This window comes from Ciconia boyciana, chromosome 2, assembly GCF_034638445.1.
Source record: "Ciconia boyciana chromosome 2, ASM3463844v1, whole genome shotgun sequence".
Classification (NCBI taxonomy): Eukaryota; Metazoa; Chordata; class Aves; order Ciconiiformes; family Ciconiidae; genus Ciconia; species Ciconia boyciana.
The window spans coordinates 29,217,853-29,245,409 of NC_132935.1; the positions used below are offsets into that span (position 1 = coordinate 29,217,853).

At 36.8% G+C, this 27,557-nt stretch overlaps 1 protein-coding gene across 2 annotated transcripts in view; it reads left to right on the forward strand.

Annotated features, from left to right (window-relative positions):
* Nucleotides 1-27,557, forward strand: part of MMP16 (matrix metallopeptidase 16) — a 194,842-nt gene that overhangs the window by 63,818 nt on the left and 103,467 nt on the right. For both annotated transcript variants that reach the window (XM_072852252.1, XM_072852251.1), the window contains one exon: nucleotides 27,192-27,340. In XM_072852252.1, coding sequence (XP_072708353.1) covers nucleotides 27,192-27,340 — 149 coding nt within the window. The remainder of the gene's footprint in view (nucleotides 1-27,191; nucleotides 27,341-27,557) is intronic.

Consider the following 27,557-nt stretch of genomic DNA (forward strand, 5'->3'; position numbering starts at 1 on the left):
GCAGGGAAAGCCTTAGGAAGAGTATCAATCAGGTTTTCAGAGACAAGTGGGCAAATAAATGGAAGCAAACTATACAATCACATAAAAGAATATAAAATATGTGCTTTTTAAGAAGGAAGACTGTTTAAATAGCTGTTTCATGAAGGAATGTCTGATTCTTCTAAACTCAAAATGTATTGCAATTTATTTAATTCACAAAGAAGCTGTGGTGAAGCGAGGTGCAGTTGATATCAACTCTCTCTATACTCCTACTTCTTTATAATCAAAGGGCAAAGATATGAAGTTGTTGAAGATTTTTCCAGCTGCAGTTTCTCCCTTTATAGTATAATCACCACACAGCTGCTTTAGAGCATACTTCAGGTTGATCATATGAATTTAGTTCTGCTGATGGCTGCCTGCATGTTTTTGTTTGAGAAAGCTTACACATGTCATTCTGTAATGGTTCCTATTTTCATTTTAGGTCACTATGCTTATGATGACAAACAGCTATAAATGGTACCACCAGGTGCAGGTGTGAGAAACCAAGTAGAAGAAACTCTCATCACAATATACCCTCAAGTTTTCCCCTTGACAGCAGTGTTTCTGTTCTGCAAGATGCAAACCCTATGTTTCCAAATAAGTCGTCATAAGGCTCCTGAAAAAAGATGTTATACTGCAGCGTTATCATTTGTGAGGCTCTTGGTCTTTCATAGTGGAAGTCTAAAGCCTGTTATACGATTGGAAGGTGGTGGGGACTTGAGGTTGTGATGTGCTGTGGATGATCTTTGGACATGTTTGGGTAAATGTACCAGTTTACATGGTAACCAGCAACAGTAGCACAGGTGTCCTTTTCTGGTCTGAGACAGATCTGACTATAAAGTATAGTTCTGACTTTCATGCTGCTTTAGGATAAGCAATAGGTAGCTCAGTTTTCTATTTGTTCTTAGAGTGGAAACATTCATGTGCATATATGTTCTGTAAACTCCACAGAGCTGTCATCAGCCTCCAGATGCCAGTCTACCAGCTGCTTGTGTTTTCTGAAATTATGATGGTTTCTTTTCTTTGTGTCCAAAAAAAACCTTAAGGGTTTTGGTTTTGTTTGGGAGTTTGGGTTTTTTTCCCCCCTCAAATGGAGAAAAATGTTTGAGAAAATGATTTGGAAATTATTTACAAATACGAGTAATTTATAAAAAGTCAACTGGCAGTAAGCACCTTTAACCATATATGGCTTATGTGTCCTGCACAGTGTAGACGAGGAAATGAGCGTCAAAATAGTTTGCATACATCATAGTTATACTGCAAAATGTTTCTTATAGGCATATATTAGAACCTATTTAAAGCAGACTTAAATTTTTGGCTTAGAAATATCTTTGTTTATGAAGACCTTATATAAATTTAAATACATACAGTTTTACTATTCTTGTCTTTTGTGTCTTCCGTCATATTCATATCCCATTTCTCTCTCTCTTTCTCCTTTCCTTCCTGTGAACCCATGTTTAAAGTTTTCCCAGACATCCAGCATTTCATGATGTACAGCAGAGGGTTCTGGGAATTAACAATCTATCTCCCACGTGAGGTGTGATGGCTCCCTTTGCTTAAATCTTTCGTACGTTATGTTTTGACCATGGAAGTCACCTGCCACAGGCCAGTTTATCCCAGAGATCTGTGAGCTTGTATGGCAGTAGCTGGGTGAACTATGAATGTCAGGTGATCAAATATTCTGAGAAATATTCTTGAAAGGATGAAGTAACAGTGTAACCTGTATGAAACAACAGAGGAAACTTCGAGTCAAATTTGTTACGAAATTAGATATCATTCTAATTGGTTAGAATTGCATGTCATTCTTAACTGAGGTTAACTCGGCTTTTTTTGTAATATTCCTGCACAAGCAATATTTCCTTCTGTGGGATGTGCAGTTTCTCTGATTTACATATTCTCATATCTTACAGTTGTCAGTTTTCCTAGACACTTCAGCTGTATCAGTTCTGCTTTGCTTTTGCTTGAAACAATACTGAAGTACGTATTGGCTGGGCTGTATGGTAAAATACTAGTCTGGTGTCACTGTGCTGTTTCAGAGGTGGGCTTTTTAATTGTATCTACAACATATAGCTGCATATTATGTTTCAAAAGCAATAGCAGAATGTTACGTTATTTTAAAGTGACTTTTATCACAAGGTTAAAAGAGAGAGAACCTTACAATTGAAATTCAAATCTCATCTCTCCTGTTGTGTTTCTGGACTTTTTTTGTCAGCATCTGTACTAAAGATGATACTGTCAAGGTAGCTGGAACTGGATCAGAAACTGATCTGCCTTGACAGTTCTACCATCTGGAAGCTCTTATCTTTTGTAAGTGAAAGATGTATTTAGTTTTTTTCAAATAAGAGATATTTCGATTTAGAGTCACAGCTGTGGCCAAGTGGTGCTTGGCACATCTTAAGTGGTGGATGGTGCAAACATTACTTCAGGCTAGGTTGGTTTCTCATAAAACCAGTCTCTGAGCACAGGTGAAGACTCTAAGTGGTGTGCTTTGACTTGCATGGGTTGCCTGTGTTCCCAAAGGACTTTTAGGGCAGCAGTGGCTTTGCTTTCTCTTGCCTGGCTTTCCTGCCTGATTGATATATGTGTTTTAGCTGGGGCTGGGGAGAGCTTGGTGCGAGCTGTCAGGATTGGAAGGATGAATACATTTCACGCTCTAAAAATGTGTGAGAGTCACTGTTCATCCTGACTGGAAAGCACTGAGCTGGAATAGGAGCGTGCACCATTTGCAGTGATTATCATTGCACAATAGATGGGCGGGGCAGCACTGTAATGCAAATGACGTAGCTGAACTTCTTCATAATTAGTATGGAGCTTCACCACTTCCAGCAATGGGCTGCCATCAAGTCTGAACTGATCTTGGATACAGCAGAACAGTTTGCTACCTGTTGTTCTAGTCCAAAACAAGGATTACCAAACGTGGCATACCTTTTTTCACAATTCATACACCATCTATTTCAAAGCAGCATGCAAAATAATAGTAGTAAAACAATAATACTACATCTTGCTCCTTTATTCACAGAGGAGATGAATGACAGCTGTTGGGTGGCCAGTAAAAGCCTCCTCCTGCACCTGTGCAGAGTTTGGCACAGAGATGTGCCAGCTACCACCATCGCCATATGGAAGTGGTGGGACAAGAGACTTCCTAAGTGTGCGTGTGGCTCAACACTGACTCTGCAGGAGTGGCTGCTCATTATACAGGGGAACCCCTGTGGAAAAAATGACATGTTAGAAAATGTCACAACCAAGGGGGGCTAACCAGAGAGCTATGAGGCATTTCCATGTGTTTTACCAATAGTTGCCTTGCTTTCACATGCTTGGTTTTGGTTAAAGAAGCCTATGGCACAACTGATGAAGTAAACCACACGGTTTAACCTGAGGTCAGCCTTAGGTGATTCCCTTCTCTCTACCATTCCACTGGGACTTAGGAGATACTAAACCAACATGCACAAAGACTGGCATCACACTGTGCACATTGTGTCCACATCAGACTCCACATTTTGTTCAGAGCACTCATTTTGAAGCATACTTTAAATTGAAATTAAAACAAATAGTGGAATTTGAGGTGACTTTTGCTGATTATGCACATTAGGTGGCACTACAGCAGCTAAGAGACGTGATAACCTTTAAATCATTCTCATTATATTTGGCTCACCTAACCACTGCAGATGTATTTTTAATGGCAATGACTATCATAGGTCTGAGCATCCTCTTCACACTCCAGTTTCATTTTATGCTTGTGCTTCTACCTGTAGGCTGCTACACTAGATAGTTCCAGGGGACTATGTAGTCAGAGTGCTAAATGTGACTATTACTGAATTGTTCTTTTAATCCTAATGAAATGAAAAGGAGAAACAACTATACATGGATGAAAGAATTAGAGCCAGTAGTACTTCTGGAAGATACAACCTGTTTATGGTAAGTTGTGTTGGTAGTAAAAAGATACCATGAACTATTTAAAGAAATAAATACATTCTTGAATTAAATGCTACTTGAGTGTTCCATCCCGTCAAAGAAATAATTATCATCATATGTAAATTATTATTGTATATTATCTCAACAGTGGAAAGTAACCAAAGAGTTGGGGCCACATTTATAGTCTTTTGTAGACTTCTGACTGATCAATTAGAGCTAGTGTACCATGGAGCATTGTACCATAGAGATCAAGCAGTGCTTGATACTGATTTCAATGGCAGCACGCCCCAGACTATCACTCTGTAGCTTTCTGTAGTGTTACTCCTACTGTTTTTTCTACATTATTTGCCTTAATTCTGAACAGGGTTCATTGCATCCATACATACTTCCATGTACTGTTTCTACTTGCATTTTTCATAGTTACCTATGTAGCTACAAAGTTGGCATCACCAAAAAGTAGCACCAAGCTTCCTTCAATACTCAAATGTTGCCTGATTACTGTAGCTATTTTTCTGATATGTCCATGGAAAAAGTTGAACTTTGAGCAAAGCACAAGGTAAGTAATTCTACCTTGCTGTCACATTTTGAAGAGGCATACAGAAGGTCAAATTGTTCCTGCAGACCAGAAGCACTGAAAAGTTGATGAAGGGCATTGTCTGCATAGACAGGATCGAGTAACTCATGAAGGAATGAAACAATTAAAATAGTTTCATGGCCTGGAGATTGTTGAACTGAACAATATTGTAACTGGTTAACTAGAATTTAAACTTATACCTATTTTTCAATTAAAAACAGGCATTTTTTACAAGTACTTTGAGGCATTATAAAAGCTGTGTTTTAAAGAGAACACTATTTCCTGAAGTATTTTTTCTGACAACTTTTCTAATTCATTCTTTCTGTGATGTTGAACGGTTTGAAGTAGTCTCCCAAACTGGAATATTATGCAGATTTGAAGGTGAGAGCATCAAAAAAATCGATATTTGCAAACATGTTAGTACTTGTTCATAGTATTTTGAGACATTGCCCTGATATTGTGTGATTGATCAGACTAAAGGAGAGCATTTTCTTCATCCAAGCTGCTGAATTCCATTGTGATGGATGCGGCAAGCAAGGTTGTCCTTCTGCATTGACCTTTCTACAGCTAAACATGTTGGATTCTCATCACAGATGGCATTGCTTAGAGGTTCTTTGTCAGATCCCTTGTCACTGAGATGATTGTGTTTGAATTTTGGGTCAGTAAAATATAGGCTGATAAAAAACTTGAGCATTATTTGGGCACTATCTGTAAATGTAACTCTCAAAATCATCTATCATACTATTACGTATCAGAAAGTTGATAAAATTTTTGCCAACAATATCAGGTGAAATGAGAAATGTCTTCTGAATTCTGAAAATGTCAAAAAAAGTAGGATTTATTAATTCTTAATCAAAATGACAGTAAGCAGTTGACACCAAGTCTAACTTGCTGCTTCTCTTAAGCATTTCACAAGAGTAAACATCTCGTGAGGCCAATTTAATCCCAATTTTAATAATATCCCATTTAGATAATAAACTTCTGACTTTCATGTGCTTTAAGCCAAGCCTTTCCTCATGTGCAAATCTGCATGAATTTGTAACACACAGGTGAGGACATCTGCATCTGGGTTTAATTCCATGATTCCACAACCGAGTGTTGAAAAAACAACATAACCTTCAGACTTTGTGAAAACCAATGTGTTTGAAGTTCATTTTATTAATTGAAGCACAGTTATCAACAAGCAACATTAAAAGCATTACTGTGATACATTAAAGTACGGTGAAACACATACTTCTTTTTCAAAGTATGTACAGAATTTGTTGTAAAGATGGAAGATATTGAAATGAAAGCTAAACCATTGTTACTGGGATCAGTTACAGCAAAATGATAGTATTTAAGGTGTCATATGGATCTATGGGCCTTCTCACTGATAACAGGACATGAAAAATGCCTGGTAAGAACTATGCTTGTGGAGACTCCCTGCCTAAATTTAAAGCTTCTGCCTAGCTGCCAATTTGTGTCGATTTTTTATGTGGTAAAAAACTACCAAGTATATACCATAATAAAACTTAATGCCAGAGTAAACTGTATGTTTTATCAAATGAAAGGCATTTTAAACAATAGAACAGAGGGAAAAGTACCTGTGAAGGATATAGTAAGCAGAGTCAAGTGATAATCGTTAAGGTATTTTGAAACTATGAGACAGTTAATGTAACAGTAATGGAAGTAAAACATAAACACACTGTGACATTCATAACTCATTTCTATCTGGCTGCAAACACAGTGAATGCATGTAAGGTATTTTAGTTTAATCAAACTAGTACATGTAGAGTCCATCTGCAATTCCAGTTGGAAAAATCCATGCTTTTTGGTTTTGTTGCTTTATTAACATAAAAAAGAGAAACTAGATGTGGTTTTAATAGCTCACTATATTTTTTATACCTTAGGTGTATTGTACTATTTATGTATATGGGCTCTTGTATTATTTTCATTCCTTGTTTTTGTTCCTAATTTGAGATTTTTTTTAAACTGTTCATATTTACAATCACTGTAAAGTTCAGTCATGTGCAACTATCTGTGAAGATATGCATTTTATATTTTTATATATATTTTATAATTCTTCAGAGTAGTAATGAATACGATACAGTATGAAAATATGGGATTTTTTGGAAAAAAGCCCTTCATTATATAATCATCCCGGCTGGTTAGAAATATATAATGAAGAAATACTCACAATATATAGCCTGTGTACGGTTCCACCTGACCTACTGAGCTATCTTCCTGAAGAGGCCTTGATTTAATTTTCCAGGCTTTTGATTGTAACAGAAGCATTTCCAGATTATAATTTCTTGCTTGCAACAGACACTGCATGTGTGTTCAAGTCCACTATTAGATTTCTCAGTCTACCTCTGAGATGTTGCTCTGGACTTAAACAGCGTAAGCTACCACTTGAGGACTTCTGAGGATTCCTTGTAATTATCCACGTTATTCTTCTATTTGTGACATCTGTGAGCCTTGCAAAAACCTAGATATATTCAAAATTTTACATACAAGGGCACAGAAGACAGTTAAAAGATTTGCTGGTTTGGATTACAAGGGTGAATGCCTCCCTTGGTCGTCTGCTCTATATGGGACCCTATCTTGTTTTCATTGTCATGTTCTTTTTCCTAATTTTTTTGAGTCTATGCTCTTTAAGCAGTTCATATTGACATTCACTGTAGCATATGCTGTCATGTGCAATCGCGTATGAAAAAGTCAGACCCAGGAAAACAAGAAGATGTAATGTGACAAAATTGAGTGTTAGCAGGGCTCAGACTGGGAAGAGAATTTAAAAAATCATGTCCCAAATCTGCATTCTTTTTACAGGGAAGGGAGAACAAGGTATTTATCAGCACGGGTTGTACAATACCTTCAGCTTGCACTCAGAAATACAGAAAAGATAAGTTTGTTTGTGACATCTACTCTCTTCAGGTTTTGTCAAGCTAAATAAGCTCTTTGAGTAGCTGGTTCACCATGGTCTTTGAAAAGTACTGCCAGATAGCTGGTGCTAAGGAGTCATCAAATTTTCTGTTATGGTCATTTAAATAAAGCATTTCCTCATATTCTTGGCTCTTCTCTGTCACAGTCCCTTACGACAGTCTGTTAGACTAGAGGCAAGTTTGAAGCTCTCTGCCCTCTGAAGAAATAGTACTGTGTAGGAGGAATGCTACCTGAAGTAGAGTACCTAGAGTACCTCCACAGAGAAAAGCACAAGTAACAGTGTGGATTTGTATTCCAGTGGTTAGAATAGGAAATGAGAATGGGACCAAAGACTGCTTATTGCTCTTTCTGTGAAAAAAAAATCATGCATACCTGTGTGATCTAAAGATCTTTCTGAATAGCAAAAATCTGAATTCAAAGCAACCTAAGGAATCTGGGATAATGCTTATGCTATCCAAGGAAAATGTGTTTGTCTCCAAAAATAAAACAGTTGCACTATAGGTACTGCACTAAGATCAGTCAGGGAATCAGGTATTGTACAATAAGTGGTTTAAAGGAACCCTGAGATACATAAGTTTCAAATAACAGCTTTTCAACCATAAAAATATCTGATAGAAGAAAAAATGGAAAATATTCCATGAAACTGTTGTTCACATTTCTGTAAATTCACTGAAATTGGAAAATATTTAATGATATTTATTAAATACAGTGAAATTCTGGATAAATTGAAGTTTTGGAAGGAAATTTCTGTATACCCTAGCATAAATTTTTGATGGGCTTTTTTTTCAATGAATGTATGCAAAAATGGTGGAAAAATAACTCAAATTCCTATATCTATAACACTAAAGTAGGGAAAGATCCATTTTTTAGAACAGGTCTATTTGGATGCTCTTTAAAAATAACTTCCAAAGATCTTATCTGGTGTTTCATAGGTGAGAGCAGAATTTTAGTGGGAGAGAATTGAAGTAATTGAATTTTATGAGTTAAAAGATGAACAAATAGTAAAGCATTTTCATATGCATATTTTAATTGATTTATTTTTATATATATACCTATATATTTATTTCCATTGGTTTTAATTATTCAGAGAAATAACCCACAGCATGCTAATTGGTACTATATATTTTGTAATACTAATACAATAGAAATATATTTATTTGCTTAGGAGTATGAGAAACTTGCAGTTATTTTAAGAAATTAATATATGATCCAAAGTATAATGTGGGGACACATCTGTAAAGCTAATGAGTAATACAAGAGTCACAGGCACAGATTTTTAAAGCTCTAGTATTTAAAAAAGTATGGGGTTTTTATTTTAAAAAGTATATATTTAAAGAGAAGACAAATTATGAATTAGCTAACAGTTAAATACACCTTATCAAGTTGGCTCTAATATCTGAATATGGAAACACATGATAATAGTATATGTGCTTTCATTCATGTGGTTCCTCTTTTGCAAGACTTAAATTGTCCTGAAACCTTCCTTAGTGGGTATTTTTATGTGTTTACAAAACTTTTGGTCAAAGATCAAGGTGAAACCAGTTCCATCAACTTTAGGAACTTCAAAGTATCAGCATAAGAGTTTGTTCTGATGAATCAGGAGGAAGCACAGTTTGTGTCCAAGAGTGTTTCCTCCTCTCCTCTCAAGCTCCTGTCAGAGGCTTAATGGGACAGTTCTTTAGCTTAGCTCTGCTTCAGTTCCTCATCTATGAAAGGAGATTACCATTATTTCCCTGTCTGATCTGCTATAAGAAGAAATCCTTTAAAATTGTGAGATATTCAGAGAAACTAATTTTTTAAGGTAAAGTAAACTCTATGGTAGATTTTTATGTGTACATGTCCATGCTGTACTGAATTAACCTCTCAGTAATAAAACTTTTCTGGTCGTATGTGGAAATTAGATTTTAAGTCTGAGTGTTTCAAAATTAGATTCTGTGCCTTTCTAGAAAAGAGCAGCTACTCTAGAAGCCTTTCAGAATGGCAGAATAGTGCCTGAGGGTACCAGATCCATACTACATGGGGAGGCACTTGAGTTTTAAGCAGAATTTTCAATACATGATATCACAATCGAAACAGCGTTTCCAAGAGAATTCAGATACTTTCCTGGTGTTACAAGTTTTCCATATTTTAAAGCTAAGAAGGAAAAGAGAACATAAAAATTAGTGTCAGGAGAAGAAAAAAGAAGTCTTGCCAAGCATTTCTATTATAATGCTGAATTGTGCACTACTTGGCACTATCTGAAATGTTGCAAAACCTTCACAAGATTGGGGACAGAGACTTTCTATATATTCTTCTCACACTAATTAGTTGTAAGGATTTTATAAGATTTAGTTCAAGTGTTCCATTATGAAAAGTGACATGTACAGAACTTGGTATGTCAGCTACCCTATGTGCCCTACAGAAATAAACAAAATAAATAGCTTGTTCTGAGCCTGCAAGCAGATTTTAAATTTTTTTAGTCATATAACAGAAAACTGGCTTTGGTTAAGTTTGCAGGATTGTAGATGTGTTTTCCACCTGTCTAGACCTTATGTGTACAAATGAAGCCATTTATATAAACAGCCATTGAGCCAATACATCATCCCAGACCTCAGTAGCAGACTTTTGATCGATTTCTCTCAGGTTCTTTTTCCTACAAAGCAGTTCCGTGCTCACTAAAACCACATGAATCTTTTCCAGTTCCTTCCAACCCCAGGCTGGTCTATATTAGTCCCTCTGCAGACCTATGTCCTGTTATTTGTCAGTCCTTGCTGCTTTTTTTCATTAAGGCTTCTGCACTGTTCCCTGGAGGCATCAGCTGCCAGACCTCCCAAACGCTTATGATGCATATCGCTTAAATATACAGCTTTCGCTTACAGTAAGCATTACGTCTTTGCTGTCACAACCACATGTGTTTTGTGGGGCTGAGATAAAGTGAACAGGCACAAAAGAAAGACTAACGATTTCTAAATCATGATATGCAAAAATGCAAGTCTCATAGCTACTGCCATAGTGATTGTACAAGTATCCCATCACATCTTCTTCTTCATGAAGAATTATTATGTCTAAGAAGATTGTTAACTCTAGGAGGAAAATAATGTGAGACCTGTTCTCATAGAAGACTGTTGATCATCCTGCTTTCATAGTAAAGGTCATAGGACTTCCCTGAACTAATTCTGCTTTGAAATAAAGCACATCCATTATGGGAAAAGACAATCCATCCTGATTTTCAACTTGCCAGTGAAAAGAATATTTCTTAAAACTTTGAAACTTATTCTGTTAGCTACTTACCCTTGCAAGACTTTTTCCCACAGGTTTTGTTGAGAAGTGAGTTTATGATGAGATTTTGAATTTATTTTAGAGAGAGAGAGGTTATTTGCTGAGTGCTATAGCACAGTTCGCAGAATGTGTGGATTGGAGTGAATGTTTGTCAATTTATTGAGGGTGGCAGGTGAAATTCAGTGCTGATAAGGTAATGCATACTAGAGGGGATAATTTGAATTTCTCACACACGTTGCAGATTTCTAAATTAATTGTAGTCACTAAGGGAAGAGACTTGGGCAATGTTTTGAACAGCTCAGCAAAAACAGCTGTTCAGTGTGCTACAAAAGGAAAATGCCAGGACATTTAAAAACAATTCTAAAAATTCTGAAATATTTTAATATCATTAAGCTAATCTGTTACTATTTTCTCACACAGTGTTTGTTAGATTCTGACAACTTCATCTCAGGAAGTGATTCATCAAGAAAAGACAGAATTCTAGAAAAGGGTAGGAGAAATTTGAATAAGGGAATGCCTTTCTGTAAGTGTCTGCTTAATTTGAGGAGACCAAATAGAATTGGCCTTAGGAATAAGAAAAGCTAAACTGAGTTCTCTTATTTATCTTTTCAAAAATTAATGCGGATCAGTTGAAGTGGACAATAAACTTTGAAATGAAAATTGTTTTTTAAAAAAAAACAACCTTTAACTGGTGGGGTGAAAATGAATTTACCCCAATAGCCAAATTATTCCATTATTGTCCAATAGGAAGTTTTTACTAAGGCAGGAGATGAAGCACCATTGAGACAATCCATTGTGGAATTTCCCATGTTTAGTCCCATACTTAGTTTCCAATCACTTATCGTGATTATCAGTTTATGTGATAGGGATAACGATCCTGGCATGAGTACATACAATCAGTTAAGAGCTTTTGACGTTGCCAGATCCTTCAGCTTTACTTTGCTTTCAGATCATCTGCATTTCTGCTCTAGAAAGGAGGAAAGGAAGGGAAGGGGAACTACAGGTGGATTAAATTTGATTAATCTAAAAATGCCACTGTTTAAAGATTCTTATTTCGTTAGGCATACCTCACTTTTTGGCAGTAAGGCTATGTGAATTTATCTCACTTTTTATCCGTAAAACTGAATGAGGAGAAAACTTCAGTTTTCCACCTGGCAACTTTAGGTTCCTAAGAGTTATAATCCTGAACTTCATGGAAAAGACACATGAGATGCTTCAATGACTATAGGTACCTTAACAACTGATGGAAAGTGGGTTATAGTTTCTGTTAAGGTAATGTCTTAGGGTCTTCAGATCTACTTCTGACTATTAGGTCCTTGGTAACTTTGAAGCTCTGTCCTTCAATGGTTGTAACATAGAAGAACTTTCTTCAAGTTTGCATCAAGTTGCAAACTTGGTCTCCATCACTGCTTCTTCAGACTTTCTGCTATGAAGAGAAAGAAAAGAAAGGTTGCTGCCACTCTTTGGGCCTCCATTTACATCCCTGTGTTTGCTACAGGTAGCTTTCTCAGCAATATGATTCCTCACAGCTTTCACTCTCTAGGAACGTCTCTTTAAAGTGTTTTTCATATCCCTGCTCCTCCTTATAAGATCATCAAAGAGCAGCATGAGCACTTCAAATACTCTTCTGTAGATTTAGGAAGTCACCTTTGCACCAGTTTCTCTTCAGATAATGGCTGCATTATTAGATCCACTATTAAACTCAAAAAGACTTAGTCCTAATGCTATATTTAAAATTCTTTTAAAAATAACCCATTAGATTGTTGAGTCAGAAAGCTATTATTACTTTAAAAGCTGATCTCATACAGCATTCCAAAATTAAAAGGTAACACTAGGAATTTCTACTTTTTAGTAACAAGAAATTCTCATTATTAAAAAAGGATGGGTAACTTTATCACTTTTCTCAGACTGAATATTCCTTAGATTGGGAAAAAGAAGAAAGATTACTTTTTGTGAAAAATTGCTTACAGAAAAAAGTATGTGGTAAGCATGTATTAAAAAAATTGAACCTTAAAATAGATATGATGAAGGTCAATTGGACAATTTTAAGGTGAGTAAGGAGATGATGCTTGATAAAAATGAAATTTATAGTGCAGATATTTATCATTCAGATATCATCCTCAAACAATGCAAAAGCATACTGTTAGCTCTTACCTGTAGGAAGTAAAAAAACATTGCCAAGTGTCTAAAATAAGCTCTAGTTTAGCTGTCACACAGAAAAAACAATACAGCAAAATGAGAGTACTACTTCCATGATGGCCACCACCTACTGGAAGATCTCAGTTGGAAATGTTTTGTGTGTCTGTTCTGTTTTGGGGTAGGATGGACTAGAACAATGTATCCTAACCAGTTTATGCCATGTCAATCATAATCTGTATTTTTTTGTTCATTATACGTGGGTCACAGGCTGAAGGGTTTTTGGGTGTTGGTTCCTTAGTTGCAGCTCTGAGGTACCTTAATCTGGAGCTGTAATTTTGCCTCTAGTTTATGGTAGACCAAGTCTAAAAAACTTATGTTAAACTGAAAACAAACAAATAACAAATAAAGTGCTGCTTGGGATACTTAAACATTAGGTTCACAGGATTAGCATACTAATGACATTGCTATGAGAATACAGGACCTATTATGTTTATTAATTGCAAATGTAATTTCTAAAATGCACTAGGTTACTTGTTTTGCATATTATCCTTCTTAATTGCATGGAAGACCATGTCTCTTGGAAGAAAAAAAAACAGAAAAGCATGCACATATAATTTTCCCTGGCCTTTTCTGCTATTTTGATTCTATCTGCATGTTTGAGCTAGAAAAACAATGTATTTATACAAAAAAGCCTCTGCAATGTCTGAGCTTTATAAATGCTACCAGCGATGAGTGTAAGGAGATTATTTTCTTTTAGCAACTTATTGTTTTAATATATATAAAAGTATAGACAGTTCCTAATTTTGCAGTTGGTTGATAGAGGCACTTGACTGAGTTCTGCCAGGTAGTGAGTGCTCTAAGCATCCATCTGAACCTGTGGCTATTGAGAGTACTCAGGAATTCACAGCATCAAGTCCTAATTAAGCAAAGCTAAAATTGTTCAATTACATTTTAAAATTGCAATATACATGACCATAACCCATAGGGGAGCTAATAAAAGATAATCCCGTGGTTTGCTTTGAAGCAATTACTGTATGTCCCTTTCTGCCTGCAGGAATCACCTTGTCTCATCCCTCACTTGCATCAATCCACCACTTCCCCTTCCCCCCTTCTATTTTTGTAATCCTGCCCTTTAACAAAAATAGAGTTTAGAAGATGACATAAAAAGGAGAGTTGCAGATGTACTGAAATACATGCAGTCTTTCTGCTACTTGCAGGATTACAAACAGCTGGTGAGTTAGTGTACTGCAAGCAAAATAGACTTACTTATCAAATGAAGTATGAGGACTTTTTTATCTTTATGAAAGTAGGAGGCTGATACAGCTAGCCTGAGTTGATCATACTCTGCCACTAATCTACACATAGATAGTTTCAAGGAAAGGGATTGTTTTACTTCAGAATTGATATGTCTTTATTATAGCAAGCGAGATAGCTTTCTCTACACTTTCCATCTTTTGCCTTCCCCTTAACATCTATGGCAGGAGTCAATTGTGATGGATTCCATGGTGATTTGAAGCAAGGACAGGGTCTTACCCATACTAAATTCACCTTTTCTTGCTACTTAAGGTTTGAACTCTATAAGAAAAACTACTGTATTCACCTATTGTGATCCATGCTAAAACAGAATTTATGAAAGGAATGTGATCACTGTTGAAGATGATTGAAAAAAAAGGTAAAAATATTTAGCCAGTATTGTTGTTATCTCTTCAGTTGTAGGGCACTGCCTCGCTCCATTTGAACCACATGTACAAGAGGAAAAGATAACAGGTTTAATTTGCATAAATTATCAGAGAGAATCATTAGAAGCAAGCATGTAAAAATGGAAGTGCTAGATTCTGATTGATCCCTGCCCTCCCTGTGGCAGAGTCATCTCCCACAGGCATTTTCTGAAGAAGGGTTGGAAATTAAAGTGGCAAACATTAATTACAGATCAATATCCCATGGAAACTCCTCTACTGGACCATGATTTTCAAAACTGGAGAATAAGTCAGAAACTAAAAGAGGATGGGACAGAGGACGAGCTGGTTTCTGTACTGCCTTTTCCTTTTCATCGTTACAGATTCTGATCACACAGAGTTACTATGTAGCTGAATAGATTGTCTTCATTGCAAACAGGAAAAGAGTGACTGAATGAAAATGTTGCCCTTCTTCCTCCGAACTGGATACATTGCTCCAAAGAAATCATAGGGATTTTACTTCCTTTCTTCTCTATTAGCTCCCTGGCCTCCTTGCAGAAGTTACAAGGTTTTTCTTTCAAATGATGTTGTGTTGTAGTATTTACTTGTTGTTGTTGTTTTCATTCTGCCATATGGACCAAACGAAATAATTTGGGAAACCACAGAATTACCTTTTATGTTCATTGCATTCTCTTCCTGTCTCTCCCTGGGAAGTGACAAACTGATACTATCTGTAGATTTTAAATAATACTTATAAAATCCATGTTCATCTTCTATCTACAGATTTCTGCAGGAAAACATGAATCAGATTTTTCAAAGAGCTATTATAGTACTGAAAATATCACAAATCTTATACCAACTCGAGTGTAAAAAAGAAGGATTGCTAAAATATGGAATGATATCCAGCAAGGAAGCGTGTCATCTTAGATTTTACATCTTCTATATCTGACTTTGAAAAGCAGAAGACAGAAAAAAAGACATTTTCAATTTAAAAGTGGGTTTAGTATCAATTTATATTTAAAAACTCTTTTGATCATGGCAAACAAACATACTGTGCCATAAAAGCTTATATTGCAAATAATAGTAACATCATTATTTGCTGAAAAAGCATAGAAAGAAAAAAAATAACATTCAACAAAATAAAGGAACTATCTGATTCAGTTAAATACCTTCCGTCTCCACTGAAGGCAACTTTGCTGTTGACTTTAGCATAGCCAATTGTTTTTTTACAGACACAGACATTCAAACACTGCTTATGTGCAGTACAGTATGAATTTACATGCAATCTTATCTGTAAAGGTGCAGTAAAAAAACCTATGAAGTATAATCCACAAAAGATATGCAATGCATTGTTACATTTCTATTCTTTTGCTTTAATGCAATTTTAGTTTAATCAATAATATAAGCATATTAATGATATTGATATCTATAAAGGAAATATTTGCATAGATATTTAATGGATGTGTTTATGATTCAAAATATGTTTCTTATGTCTATAAAATGAGAAAAAAACTATTACAATGAAGAAAATTAAATATAAGTGATACAGAGAAAAAAAAAGTTTGGCCAAGTCACATTTCCTACAGACATTTAACTTGCAGTTCATCTACTTCACTGATGTAAACCTAAAACTGCATAAACTATAACAGTAAAGTTATTTTATCTAGTGGATTCATATACCAAGTGTCAGATATGGTTTCAGTAATCATTTCCCCAAAGGAACTTTGTAGCTTGACCTTTTGATTTTATTACAATGGACTACCTTCTCACAAGCCTTTTTAAAGTAGCACAACACCATCTGTTGGTACATTATGTATTTATGTATTATTTCCTATGTAAACATCTTAGAACAAAGTTTTAGTACTTTTATTAGGATAATTTGAAACAACCTGTTGGGACATATAAAAAAGGGCAATGCTGATTAATGTATTTTTGGTTAATACACTGTTGGTATCTTTTTTTTTTTTTTTTGAATGACATCATGTAATTTATAATTGTGCCATAGAAGACATACCAAATAACCAAGATTTTTTACATTAGTCTTATAGTGGTATACAGTTTCTATTTGCCTGATGTAGCTGCTGCTGCTAATGATTTTACAGTCTATGAGGAAAAATCCTATATTACTGTTAAATTTTACTGATATGAATGCCTCTCTTTTGAAGTACATGATTGACTACAATGATATTCTCAGAGCCTAAAAACATCTGTGGCCATTTCCAGCTAGTGCTAACCACTTTGAGACTTTGCTGCTTGTAGGAAGGTGATGGAAGTAGTGAGGCAGTCCTCATGAATTAATGATGAAATGCATTGCTTTGGTTGTTTAACTTATGTGTGTGAGGGGAGACAGGCCTTTTTCTTGTGGAATCTAAAACAGAAGAAAAAAAAGTCCAAGCTAGTGCTAAGCTGTAGGATCTAAGCAGCAAATTCTGTTTCCCTGGTTGGTGTTCAGTTCCTGCTTGCTTTTAGAAATAGGGAAATAGAAGAAAAAACTCTGCACTAAAATACTGTGATGGTAAGCACAATCAAAATAATGCCAGCAATATATACATGGATTAGACCAAAATAGTCAGCTTGCAGGTGAGGTACTGCAAAGCTATAGGGATCAAAGATGTTAATACCAATGCAATGACAAGATGGGGTAATCTTCTGGAGTGTGATGAAAGAGTCACTTTGAATCCTTGCCTTCCTTGATACGTCACCAAACGACAGTTGCATTTATATAGTGTTTCATATGTTCCAAGCCCTGTCTGGATTCTTGCAATGCTGTGCTGAAGAAAGTTTGGAAGCATCACTCATTCTTATTTTGGCTAGCATGAAAGCCAGCTGATTTTCCCAGGAACAGCTAATGGGCCTGTGGCTCAACCAGGATTGTTCTGACTCCAGCCTCATAATTGTTTTTGATATATGCCAATCACCTTGATCTGGCCAGTGGTGCTTCTGGGATCCAAGCATCTGAATGAAGTCCACAGTTACGTATAACAAGCCATAGAAAACAGTAAAAGAAGGAGAAAAATCTAAACCCAGAAAAGATCAAGGATATTCCATGTAGGAACATGTGAGTAACCTCTCAGAAGTTACACAAAGAGGGAGAGAAAGAGGCAAAAAAAGTAAAAAGTTCAACAAATAAAATGAGTCTTATAGGGACTGGAGGTATGGAATCTTGTGGGCAATCTCCATACTCCACAATATGATGGTTGTCAAAGAAGTAGACCACAATTCTTGCAAAATGTATACGAGAAGCCAGACTGCTTAGCTATCAAGAAAAAAGTTGCAAAATTGCACCCAAGTTCTTCCTTAGTTTGAGATTCATAAACAAAATGTGTTATTGAATAGGATTGTAGAAAGAGACCTCTGTGGAGAATTAACTTTCTGGGACTTATTTTCATCTTTGAACATGAGGACTTTTTTCACTAATCTTGCAACACTCTGCCAGATAGGTTGTTATCTCCAAGACTGTCTCCTCAATTTTTTTCATTGACTGTGGATGACTACTAAGAATTACTCTTTTTTATTTTCTATTTTATCTTGTTTAAAAGATTAAATTGCTCACCCCCCCTTGTACATAGGGGTTTTCAGTCTCTCCTTCCTATAAACTGTTTCTTCATTCACATTGAACTAGATAGTGTCTATTTCTGATGAAGGAATTGACTCTCATTCTTAGTTTGTTCAGTGTAGCACAGTGGGACTCTGTTGCTTCTTATAGCAAACTATCTGACTTCTACTACATAAATACTAATAATTAGTGTTGTTCCCATGTTCATATTTCCTCTGTCTCTTCCAGTCCTTTTTTTGTCCTCATGTTAAGAGAGGTGTCAATGCCTTATAGGTCAAAGATAAGAGGGTCTATGAAACATGCTGGCTGTTTAGGAATATAAGTATGTAGGCATATTTTCCCTCCTAGACGACTACTGTTCTTCCTGTCTTGGAGATCTTGGAATGACACTGGGTACAAGTATGTGAGTTATAATACCAAATGAAGTCTCCCTTTCTCCAAGAGGAGACTAAGAAAATCAGTCACTATAAACACAATTTGCAAGGAGTACCTGCTTAGCCGAAGTTAGCAGTCTTCTGTTTCAAACCAAAGTTTTGCAATGAAGTCATCTGAATTGCTAATTTAAATCAGCCAGCCTCAGGACATATTCCTGTATGCACCTATGCATCTTTCTCTGTGCAAGCTAAAATATACATTCACTTCAGTTTGAGAGTAGTGTACACCGTAAAAGAATCTATTGTTTTGCTTGACCATATGAGAATTAGTCTGGAGTAATTTTAGAGTAATTATTACAACAGACCTTGGGGGAAAAAACTATAAAATATCAGTAGTGACTTTTACCTGGATTTCTAGTCCCTCAGGGACTTTTCCATGGTTTGAACCAGTATGAGCAGGATTCTACAAGTCTTCAGGATATTACAGTTTTGGGACCTTCAGTCTAGAATCACAGAATCACACAGAATGGTTGAGGTTGGAAGGGACCTTTGGAGGTCATCTGGTCCAACCCCTTGCTCAAGCAGGGTCACTTAGAGCAGGCTGCCCAGGACCATGTCCAGATGGCTTTTGAATATCTCCAAGAATGGAGACTCAACTACGTCTCTGGGCAACCTTTGCCAGTGTTTGACCACCCTCACAGTGAAAAAGTGTTTCCTTATGCTGGGAGAGGACCTCCTGTGCTTCCGTTTGTGCCCATTGCCTCTGGTCCTGTCACTTGGCACTGCTCAAAAGAGCCTGGCTCCATCTTCTCTAGTCCCTCCCTTCAGATATTTGTACATATAGATAAGATCCCCCCTGAGCCTTCTCTTCTCTAGGCTGAACGGTCCCAGCTCTCTCAGTCTTTCCTCGTAGGAGAAATGCTGCAATCCCTTAATCATCTTCATGGCCCTAGAAGTTTCTTTTTTTTTTTTTCTGAAGCAGTCATGACTTATCCAGCCAGATTATTCAACACAGCATCCTTATCCCTGCAGAGCACTTCATATTTTCCTAGAAGCTATGGAAACTCTAGTAAGATGTAAGGACAGTATCCCCTAACATGCACTTTATGACTGAGTGTTTACATCTACTAGAACTGTTAGTTTTATTTGTGGAAGTATTTCCACTGGTCTGGGTCCATGCCAGACTTCTCCAGAGACTTCTATTAGTGACTGGAGAAAATTTCCCTGAGCAACTAACGAATAAGGTCCATATTCTACAGGCAGTTATAAATGTGCATACTGTTACAGGGAATGATCAATGTACAAAGAGTTTTTTTCCAGGGCAAAGATTTGTGTCATAGTTGTTATAACACTAACCCACTCTCAGTACAGACGCTCAGTAGAAGTAGTGAATGAACAATGTAACTCCTGCCTTTGGAGCTGGGTAGTATCTATCTGATCCCTGTTCCCAGTGTATTTCAGAGTCTCTCAAGCACAGTGTTACATGCAGATTCCCCATTTGCCACTTACTGGTAGGTCCCCACCTGCCTGGGATCTGCAAATGGCTCTGTCCTGGTGTTCCCAGCTGCCCTTTTACACCTTCCACTCCTGCTGCTCTCAAGCTATATTGTTTTTTCCATGCACAAGTGTGGCAGTAAAGCAAAGGATTTAGAATATTTAAACTAAACTGGAATTATAAATGAGAGGAAATCAGCAAACAGTTTTGAATATATTTTACTTTTTTACTTTTGTCACTCCTTGGACTCTGAGTTTGGTTCGTCACTAACCAGGCAGAGCTTCTGGCCTTGGGCTCCAGTCTTGATTCTTGCAATGGAGTTACCTCTCAACTGGGAACAGGAGCTCCCTTTTAAACTTATCTCATCTCAGACTCTGTTCCCTCTCTCGTGACTTCATGTAGGAAGAGACATACAAGATCATGTGTTGGTAAATCTGGTTTTGTACTATCTGAAGTTTATATAATATGAATGTTCAGTTTCACATCCATTTTGTAGCCAGAACGCAAAAAACCTAATAAGCATATACATACCAGAACAGTGGTATGATGCCTCAACTAATTTTGAACTAGCTAGCTGCAGCAACACTGAACTCAATGAGGCCTAATTTATCATCTTCTTTGGCCCACTGTAAGCTCAACTCTGCTACTTCTAGTACTGCATCTAAGTAGTTACTATAGTGCAGTCTGCAACCTAGACATCCCACAGACTTTTCAGAACTAAGTCCTTGTTACAAATTATGTAATCCACAATAAAGATTACTGTCATTAATGTGTCTAAGACTATGCCACTACCACATCTAAATTGTTTTTTGGGGGATTGTCACAGCAGTTCACAAGAAAAGAAGTTGGTCACTGTCTTGATTTCAGCTAGGAGAGTTAATTTTCTCTCTAGGAGCTGGTATAGTGCTGTGTTTTGGATTTAGTATGAGAATAATGTTGATAACACACTGATGTTTTAGTTGTTGCTAAGTAGTGCTTACACTAAATCAAGGACTTTTCAGCTTCTCATGCTCTATCAACTGAGAAGGCTGGAGATGCACAAGAAGCTGGGAGGGGACACAGCCAGGACAGATGACCCAAACTGGCCAAAGGGCTATTCCATACCATATGATGTCATGCTCAGTATAGAAACTAGGGGAAAGCTGGCTGGGGGGCTGCTGCTTGGGGACTGGCTGGGCATCAGCTGGGGGGTGGTGAGCAATTGCATTTTGCATCACTTGCTTTGTATAGTCTATTATTATTATTATTATTATTATTATATTTTATTTTATTGTATTTTATTTTATTTCAATTATTAAACTGTTCTTATCTCAACCCACGAGTTTTCTCACTTTTACTCTTCCGATTCTCTCCCCCATCCCACCGCAGGGGGAGTGAGCGAGTGGCTGTGTGGTGCTTAGTTGCCAGCTGGGGTCATTAGAGAACTAAATTTTGCAAGTTGGTATTTTGACTTTTTCTTTTTGGCATGTTCATAATGACAAACAAGGTAGTTTCTCGCTCTGAAGATTATTCCTTCTATTTAAGATCTTTTCCACCCTGCTATACAATTTCCAAGAAGTGGGTTTGTTTGTGAGCTTCAAGCCATTCCAGACTAATGTATTCTGAACATGTAGGCTCTTTTTTAGCTGTTAAGGATTAGTTATCTCAAATTACAACCATAGGTAGCAAACCAATCATAACCATTAAGCTATTATGTTGTCTATCATAATTCTTATTCTCTTTCTGTAGACATTTCTGATAGACTAGGTTAGACTCCTGGACTATATGTTATTGTTACATGCTTTTTTTGGAAGTATTTTTCTCACTAGATAGATACCATACACAATATACCCATTCAGTAAATTCACATCAGTGTCTTCTGTTAAAAAGAGAAAACATCACCAATGAGGAACTGTTGGCATTAGAGATATGAGGTAGGAAAAACAGCAGAAGATTCCCTATAATGCTCTGTATAAACACTTCTGTCTATCTCTGTCTATCTGGCTATCAAGTTGTCACTGAAAAGTCAGTATTAGCTGCAATAGTTAGGTCTGTTATTGAAACACACCATTAGCCATGCTTAATTGGCTGAAATGGAGAAATGGTCTGGTCATATGGATCCTAATTCCGGAGTCAGCTGATTTATCCATACCATAGTAAAAACCTTCAATCTCTTTTCAAAATGACATCAGCACTTGAACTGCTAAATCCTGTGGTGATCAGTGTTAGATTCTTAAATGTATGCTTTTTGAAAATATAAATCTCCTGAATTACTCAGACATTTTAAATCATTTCACTTAGGGTGTCTTTGGTGGAAATGTGTTAAAAAACAAAAGTCAAAATATTTTGAAATTATGAAATCTTACAGTTTTACGCAGTACAGATAGGAGTTTTGTTTGCATGATAAAATCTAAAATAGGAACAGGAATACATGAATAATAATGATATGCAGCTGCACTACTGAAGGTGTTTATGAAATTGTTTTGATCTGTGCTTTATTAGATTGTTTGATTTACTAAGCTTTCAGTTTCATAGAACATAATTGTACTGTAGCTTATACTATGTACTGTCAGTCAGGAACATTAATAATTTGTTGATAAGTTCTCTTCTATCTTAGAAATCAGTAAGCTCTCTGAAACTCTGATTATCTTCATAATAGTCTTGCTTAATCTTTAATGATGATATATGGGTTTTGTTTGTTCTTAGTAACAGTTTGGTGTCAACATACTGTTTTTAAGAGCACTCTTTTTTCCCAAACTAGCAAAGATCTGAGTGATTGAAGTCCATTGGTGTATTTGATACACTTTAAGTTAGCTCATGCTTTATCCTTTAGAGGAGACAAACACAGCCATGTGACAAAGTGCTCTCTGTTCCATAGCCAGATGATCTGTATAGCATAGCATTAGTAGCAGTTACAAACTAAAATGAAAAGATCTTTTCATCATGGCAGAAAACCCCCCAAACCTTAGGCACCTGGTCAATGACATCCAAAGTCTGGAAGGTGATACAGCTTGTGTGCTGAGCACTTACAGGTTCCATGGACTCCTGCAGAAATGGCAGGTCCCCAACAAACTCCTAGCATCTCTACAGCTTTCATCACCAATGGATTTTGTTTATTTTTCCTTACAATTATGAAAAGAGAAGATGGAATTATGGTGAAGGAATTTTTCTGGTGGAAAAAGTGTGTGTAAAGCATGGTTTTATAATTCTAAAATGTACAGATAGATGGGACATAAGCCTTGAAGTTCAGTTAGTGAGAAAAAATATTTTTAGGCTAATGTTATTTATGTGGGTTTTTTTTTTCCAAAATGAAGTGTTTGAGTGTTCATGTTTTTCTGAGTTACTCCTAACACTTCAGCTAAACTCCAGTGTTTCTTAATAGGCTAACAATGGGAACTAACATACAAATCTAGTGCAAGCAGATGCTTAGTAAAGATGGATTTTAGCTTCCAGTTTCCCAGAGGTTAATATGGACAATGAAGTAAGATTAAACAAAAGAGGTTTCTTTGGTTTACTTAAAAAAGACTAGAAAGAGTGACTCATATAAGAGAGTTCAAATACATAAAAGGCTGCTGCAGAGGGGAAAGGAATAATCGATTCCCCTCACCCATAGCAGGTAAAATGAGAAGTTACAGGCTTAAATTATAGTAACGGAGATTCAACTCCAAGGCAAACTTTGCAGCAGTAGGATAGTAAAGGACTGTAATAGAGAGGGAAGTGGTGGAACCCGTTGTCTTCCAGATGTGTTTTCCTGTGGTTACCATGAGAGGTTGCCATGGCTTTCATTTTGCTGTAGGACAAGAAAGTCGTGCCCAAAAACTTCACTTAAAGTAGCAGTATTTTATCTTCCTAAACTGCATAAAGGAATGGGACATATCACTGATTCTGGAGTCTGTGCAAAAGGTCCCTGTTGCCACCCCAGACATTGCATGTTAGATGGGTCTACTTCACTATTGCCTTGTGACACATGAGTTCCTCAGGATGATAGATGGCTCGCCAACACTGCATTGTCATTGCTTAAGTGCATTAAGGCAGAGAGACGTCTAATTTCAGTAGAAGGGGAGGGGGAAATTCTTGTGGTCATAATTTCTTTAATAGCTTGCCTCAAAAATACAAGGCTGTGAGAAAATTGTTTTCCTTTGTTCTCTTGCTGTGTCTGCCTCATTCTGTTTCTTTTCCTTTTTGTTGTTTTACCCACCTATATATTTTGGAGTTAATTTTAAAGTTAAGCTTCTCCTCCATAGTTCCCAGCATTTGGACTATGCACAATAGAATCTGAGAGGCATATTTCAGGTTTCTGGCAGACTGAGCCAAGGTGCTTCAAAATTTGTTAATAGAAAAAGGAGGAATCTGAGGAATGCAACAGGAACCAGATTTGTTTTCTCTTTTCTTGTTTCATGATCCTTTCTCACAAGGACAGATCACTAGTAGCATTTAGTGCTACCAAATGCCACTAGCTCTCAAGCATTCACCGGTTATTAGTCTTGGAGGTCAAATTTTCTGAATTTTCAAAAAAAGAAACTTGCTTTCAGAGTGTTGTCTGATTTTCCAGTATGTTGGCTGTGCCTTCTAGTTGCTATTTTGAAGGCTGAGGGAAGACCCAGATGGTCTACTTCCTTTATTCAGTGACTACCAGGCATCCTATTTAACTTGTATTTAAGTGGGTTTAGGATGGGAAAGGCTACACTGTCCTCTCCTGCTGTTTCTGAGCCACCTCTCTTTTCCTTTTCTGTGTCTGCAGTGACACTCTGCTAGATTCCAGTTTGTCCTCTCTACTCCACTTCTCCCATGAGCTATACTCCCCAAGCTATTTTTTCTGTCTCTCCCTTTATAGCTTTTCTAATTCAGATATCTGAAGGTTTAGCTCCTGGTAAATTTGGTTACTTGTAACGCCATACCTCTGTCTCCTTCAGTTATACCACAGTGAGGATGGTTTCAAGTGGTGATAGGTAGCCTCACAAGCCTACCAAGCAATTTTGAGTACCCTTAGCACCTGAGAGAGAGCTTCATGAAAAGCCCTGCTCTGTGCCTGCATACCAAATTCATGCTGAGAAGGTGGCAAGAAGGTGGCATCACTTTAGACAACAGTAACATGCTGCTCATAATTATTTTTCTTTCCTGACTGATCATTTGTTTTAATATCACTGGCTTGAGAAGATGAATGTCAAAATAACCCCATTCTTAAATATACTCATTGTAAATATTAATTCAAAGGGACTCTACACAGTACATTGAAATCAACCCACTCTGTGTCAAACATTTCTTACTTCCATGGTCTTGTTTCCACATATTGCATTGCTCTTGCCAACCTTCCAGCTCTAGCTGGCCTTTCAGAGCGATCTTCCAATAACGGAAGGAAAAACAGACTTCCTGTGCAAAGAGACACATAAGCTAAACTATTTGTGTGATGACGAAATCTAACACAAACTTAGTGTTCACAAGTTCACCCTTGAAGCTGAAAAATGCAAGAAGTCAGGAGTAGGTAAAGTTGGATGTAGGTACTGATTGTAGCAATTCATTTATACTGGAAATAAGAGCATCTTCCTATCTGTTAAACAAAATTTTGTTCTTATTCTGAATGGCTTCTGTATATAGGGATAGTGTGAAGGTGAAAGTGGTTAGGCTGGGTCTTAATCCTGTCTGTACTGTGTCTCTTTGTTGTATGGAGCTCACAAACATTGTTGGGATTGTGTCTGAACTGCACTATGGGAAGGTAAACCTCTTTAAATTAGAAATATCTGAACTTATAACCTGAAGATTTCCCTTATCTTTTGTGCCAGTTTGATCTTTTATTTGCACTGAGCCAATGTTCACCTGTAATACATGTTCAGTGTTAGTAAAGTGAATCATAGCAATGAGTTCATCCATCTTGAGGTTCTTCACTGGATCCGTAAAAGAGGAGTGCACCACCAACGTGGTTAACCTGCTACAGAACTGAATTGGGTGGACTCTGCAAGCTAAACTTAAGGCCGAAAATTGCAGACTACACAGTTTGGTGTCAGGCTGTGTATCAACAGTGTGTATAAACAGATAAGAACCCCAGAAGTGCTGTATGAGGCAGACAGAGCCCACAACACACTATGAGGGGAAAGTGGGTGGATGGCATTCATTAATGTAATGATTCAGAATCCATGAACTGGGATGTGATACGTTTCAAAGAGGTGGCTGAACCAATTTTTTTATTTGTTTATCTATTCATTCATTTTTTTTAAAGAACAGAAGATCAGATTTATGAGGTCACAAGTACTTTGTTACTGGGGAGAGTGAAGCTGCAGCAATACAATTTAACTGTGTCTTGTAGATTGGCAATATATGTACCTTTCATTCTAGTGAGTAGTTCCAGTCCTTAGATGAGAAGCTAAGACATTTTTAAAGATGTACCAGTGCTCTCATTGCCTCAAAGTCTTACACTGTGCTTTGTATAGGCTAGATTTTGAGAATGCTTAGAAACATTAAGATAACCACAGTTACTTGTTTATGAAACATTACCTCAAGAGGACAGCATGTTTCAGAGGGTTTTTCCAGGTATTCTTAAGATACTGGCTTTAATCATAAAGCTTTCAGTTATTTGGACCATGCCTTCTCCCTCTCACTTCTCCACGATTAAGAGCATAAACAGTTGGCATTAAATCCATCTTGATTTAAAAAGAAAGATCCTCTTATCAAGGAGTTTCCTGTAAGTGGGGACAGACTGTGCTACTTCACTATCCCCTGGCCACCTGCTTTGCCTATAAGTATGTGATTTTGATATTCTTCTCAGAAAGCTGAATGTCTCCCCACCCTCTCTTTCACATTCTTTGAGAGACAATAACAATATAGTGTAACTGTGTGAGACCTATTGTATTTATTATTGTAGTTGGTGAATATTATTATGTACCCTGTGGACAGTCAATTATATGTAGCATATATTGTAGATTTTATATTTTGTCTGCTTTAAAAATTTCTTGAAGTGCCTAGAGCCAGGGTTAGGTGCTTAAGTTGTAACTTCAAATAAATAAATACATTAAATAAATAATTGAAGCAGGAAGTTTCAGATAATAAAGAGAGCTAGCTCCTGGGTAGAAAACACTGTAAGTCTTAAAACAGCAGAATCTTTAATAAAGGAGATGAAATAAAAGCCCCAAAGAATTTCTTCTCTGAAAAAAAAAAAAAAACCCTCAACCCAAACTAACAGTATTTATGCTTGGTGAATTAGAAGCTTCATTATATATGGTACAAAACTAACTACTAGGGAGCATTTTATTTACCTCTAATTTCTACTTAATAGCCACTGCACTTGTCATTGCAGGTATGGTTACAAAAGTATGGCTACCTTCCACCAACTGACCCCCGAATGTCGGTGTTGCGCTCTGCAGAAACCATGCAATCAGCTATAGCTGCCATGCAGCAGTTCTATGGCATTAATATGACAGGAAAAGTGGACAGGAACACAATTGAGTAAGTAACCGGTACTGAACTGCTCTTGACTTTTCTGTTTCAAGCAGGGTAAAATAGAATGGGGAAAACTTTATAACACATGAAGCAGGATGACCAGGACATCCAAATAGTGTTGCAGCTTCAGATGGGGAGTTAAAATGTTTCTCTCTCTTCTTGCCCCTTTTTTTTTTTTATCTTCTGTAGTTCATGGTAGCAGGTAGTCACCTGCCTAACTGCT